Source organism: Ipomoea triloba, chromosome 16 (genome assembly GCF_003576645.1).
Source record: "Ipomoea triloba cultivar NCNSP0323 chromosome 16, ASM357664v1".
Lineage (NCBI taxonomy): Eukaryota > Viridiplantae > Streptophyta > Magnoliopsida > Solanales > Convolvulaceae > Ipomoea > Ipomoea triloba.
In genome coordinates this window covers 3568345-3572248 of record NC_044931.1, presented here as the reverse complement: position 1 = coordinate 3572248, position 3904 = coordinate 3568345, and the positions used below count along the sequence as shown (strand labels likewise).

The window sequence follows — 3904 nt, the reverse complement described above, 5'->3', positions numbered from 1 at the left end:
TTGTTGAACTCTCTATTTTGAGTTAAATGATGAAAATTCTCATAAATGAAAGTATTATATGTTGATGCAACTCATATACTCTACTATGCTTTCTTTTGTTGATAATCTGGTTGCAGGTAGATTTTCAACTTATGGGTAAAGCTTACAGCTTTCAAATTATTATTACACGTTTTCGAAACCTTTGTTTACTTTTGAGTGACAATGGATTTCCTTACTTAGCCGTCGTGCTAACTACACTTCATTGTGTCCTTTATTAGATGCAGTCTAGCGTGGGCCCCTGTGGCCCGATGAGCTCTGAATAGGATGGAAGTCGAGGTTGAAGACTACTCTATCCTAGAATAGACACCTTAGGAGGATTATTTCCATATGTATTAAGTTGGAATATTGATGTGGTTATTTGATGTTGTAAGTTTAGCCTTAGCGTTTGGGTATAGGAGAGATACCTAAGCGTGGCGGTAACACCCAGTTTTCTGCTGGTTAGCTGTTTCCGCAATGTATTATTAGGGATTTTGTAATAAATCCTAGATGTGAAAATTGGGGTGTTACAAAGTGGTATCAGAGCCACGGGTGGATTTTGCTAAGGCCATAGCAAACCGACAACCACCGTACTACGCATGAGAGAAAGATCCGGTGATTTTGGAGGAGTGGATCCGAACGTTCGACAAGTTGCTCAACGCAGTGAATTGCCCTGCGAATCAACGAGTATCTTCTGCAGTCTACTACTTGACGAAAGCCGCGGACAATTGGTGGGCGACAGTCGAACCTGATCTCCTGCAAGACCCAGCATTTGGTTGGGAAGAATTCAAGGTGGAATTAAGGGAACAATTCTACACTGAGCGTATTAAAGGGATTAAATACGACGAGTTCCTACGACTAAAGCAGAAGGGAGCAACTATCCAGGAATATTATGACCAATACGTTGAGCTGATGCGTTTTGCTCAAGAGATCGTACTGGATGAGGCAAGTAAGGCAAGAAGATTCGTCCGGGGATTGGACTGGAGCATAAGGGGAATGATCGCACCATTCATGTGTTCTACCTTGAAAGAGGCGTATGATAGAGCATCATATCATTATCAAGTGTACCTGGACCAACAGGAAGTCTACGACCGAAGTAAGAGGAAAGCTGATGACAAGTCACGGAAGTTCCCGTCAGGAAACAAAAAGGCCAACCAAGACAGCTTCAACCCAGTACGAGGAAGAGAAGGAGTCAATCAGGGGAACCGTCCTGCTTGCCCAAGATGTGGGAGGAATCATCCCAGAGAAAACTGTCAAGGAATGAAGTTTAGATGCTTCAAGTGTGGTCTCCTTGGGCACAAATCTTTTTAGTGCCGAAGTCAGGTAGACAGTCCCCAAAAGCCTCTACAGAATGTGAATCAAGGAAGGAGATTCAATGGGAATGCCGGCCAGAAGCCCGCAGGAGCAGAAGACAAGAGGACCAACTCCTAGTCTGTGAATTTGGGAAGACCAGCGAACGCCACGTTTGGTTCCAACCACAAAGGAAAGCAAGTGATGGGTGAAAGCAGCGGAGAGAAACAAGGCAGGATTTACGTCGTCAATAGCGCTCAGGCTCAGGCTAGCGACGCCGTATCTGGTACATTCCCCATAAACTCAGTACTCGGATTAGTCCTATTTGATACAGGGGCTACCAATTCATTTATATCCTCTGCGTTCGCTGATAAACTAAAGTTAAGGCCTACTGCTAAGTTAGATTTAAATGTCACAACGGCTTCGGGAGTAGTAGTATCCTGTAAGGATGGTTATGACGACGTTGCTATAGCAATAGCGGGGTTTAACTGTCCCGGAAACCATATTCGTTTTGAACTTGAAGGCATTGATGTAGTACTCCGGATGGATTGGTTGGATAAGTACAAAGCTCGGATCGTGTGTAATGAACGAAAAATTGTCCTGCAAGGACCAATGGGAAGGAGAATATCCTACCGAGGAATTAGCAACCAACCCGAGTCAAGGTTGTTGACGATACAGAAATTAAAGAAGTATGTTCGCCAGGGATGCGAAGTGTATCTCTACTTGATGCAAGACGCCGAAGTAGAAGAATTCGAGATTGACCGAATTCCAATTGTATGCGAATTCCCTGACGTATTCCCCGACGACCTCACGGAAATGCCACCGGAAAGGGAAGTGGAATTCACCATCGATCTCGTACCAGGAACCTCACCTATCTCAAAAGTGCCTTATCGAATGGCACCCAAAGAGATGGAGGAGCTGAAAGCACAATTGGCGGAATTGTTGGAAAAGGGATTTATTAGGCCAAGCGTATCGCCTTGGGGCGCACCGGTACTATTCGTTAAGAAGAAGGATGGGAGTCTTAGTTATAGGGAACTCAACCGAGTCACAGTAAAGAACAAGTACCCGTTGCCCAGGATCAATGACCTATTTGATCAATTGAAATGAGCGGGTGTATTCTCGAAGATTGACTTACGGTCAGGGTATCACCAAGTGCGAGTAGCGAAAGAAGATGTGCCTAAAACGGCATTTCGAACGAGATATGGGCACTATGAACCTTCATGGATTTGATGAACCAAATTTTTCTTCTGTACCTGGATAAATTCGTCGTCGCTTTCATAGATGACATCTTGGTCTACTCTAAGACACCGGAGGAACACGAGGAACATCTCAGGACAGTGTTACAGACACTGAGGGAAAAGAAACTTTTCGCAAAGCTTTCAAAATGCGAATTTTGGAAGAGAGAAGTCGCATTTCTTGGACACGTAATCACCGAGGAAGGAATAATGGTAGATCAAGCCAAGATACGAGCTATAATTGAATGGGAAGTGCCCAGATCAGTTACGGAAGTCTGCAGTTTCTTAGGTTTGGCGGGTTATTACCGAAGGTTTGTTCAGGACTTCTCAAAGATAGCAAGACCCCTAACGAATTTGCTCAAAAAGACGACCAAGTATAGTTGGAATGAAGAATGCAAGCAGGCATTCCAGGAGCTTAAGAAGAGATTGACAACCGCTCCAGTGTTAACTCTACCTGTTGGAACGGAAGGTTATGAGTTGTACACTGATGCGTCTCACAAAGGACTAGGATGTGTCCTCATGCAAGATGGAAGGGTAATAGCATATGCTTCACGACAATTAAAACCTCATGAAGCTAACTACCCGACACATGACTTGGAACTGGCAGCAGTGGTATTCGCTCTCAAAATTTTGCGACACTATCTCTATGGAGTCTCATGCAAAATTTATACAGACCACAAGAGTTTAAAGTATATCTTCACTCAAAGGGATCTCAATTTAAGACAAAGGAGATGGTTGGAGTTGATTAAGGACTATGACTTGGAAATTCAATATCACGAGGGCAAGGCAAACAAAGTAGCTGATGCCTTGAGTCTGAAAACAAAACATGCTCTTTGGATATTACCCGAGCAGTTATGTAAAGAGTTCAAAGAACTCAATCTGGAAGTAAAGATGTGCGGTCAAGTGGAACAAGAAAAGAAATTATATTACCTGTCGGCCACTCCAACCCTATTTGAGGAAATCAAACGAGCACAAGAAGAGGACAATTGGGTGGAGAGCATCAAGGAGAAAATGGTTGATGGAAAACATGGACCATTTGAACTACACTCGGATGGGAGTGTAAGATTCCAAGGTAGATGGATAATACCAAAAGGGTGTAAGAAGATAATGGAGCAAATAATGAAAGAAGGCCATTACACACCTTATTCAGTTCATCTTGGTGGAGATAAATTGTATAAGGATTTGAAACAAAACTTTTGGTGGTTGGGCATGAAGAATGATGTACCTGAATTTGTGGCTAGATGTTTGAACTGTCAAAAGGTCAAGGCAGAAAGAAGTAAACCAAAGGGATTATTGCAACCATTAGAGATTCCGCAGTGGAAATGGGACTCAATCTCTATGGATTTCGTGGGAGGATTGCCTAG

General features: G+C 43.4%; 1 protein-coding gene across 1 annotated transcript; it reads left to right on the top strand.

Annotated features, from left to right (window-relative positions):
* Positions 1–614: 614 nt before the first annotated feature.
* Positions 615–1326, top strand: LOC116007919. Its single transcript, XM_031248578.1, has 2 exons — positions 615–630; positions 716–1326. Exons 1-2 carry the CDS (start codon positions 615–617, stop codon positions 1324–1326), a joined length of 627 nt encoding a protein of 208 aa, XP_031104438.1.
* Positions 1327–3904: the final 2578 nt, after the last annotated feature.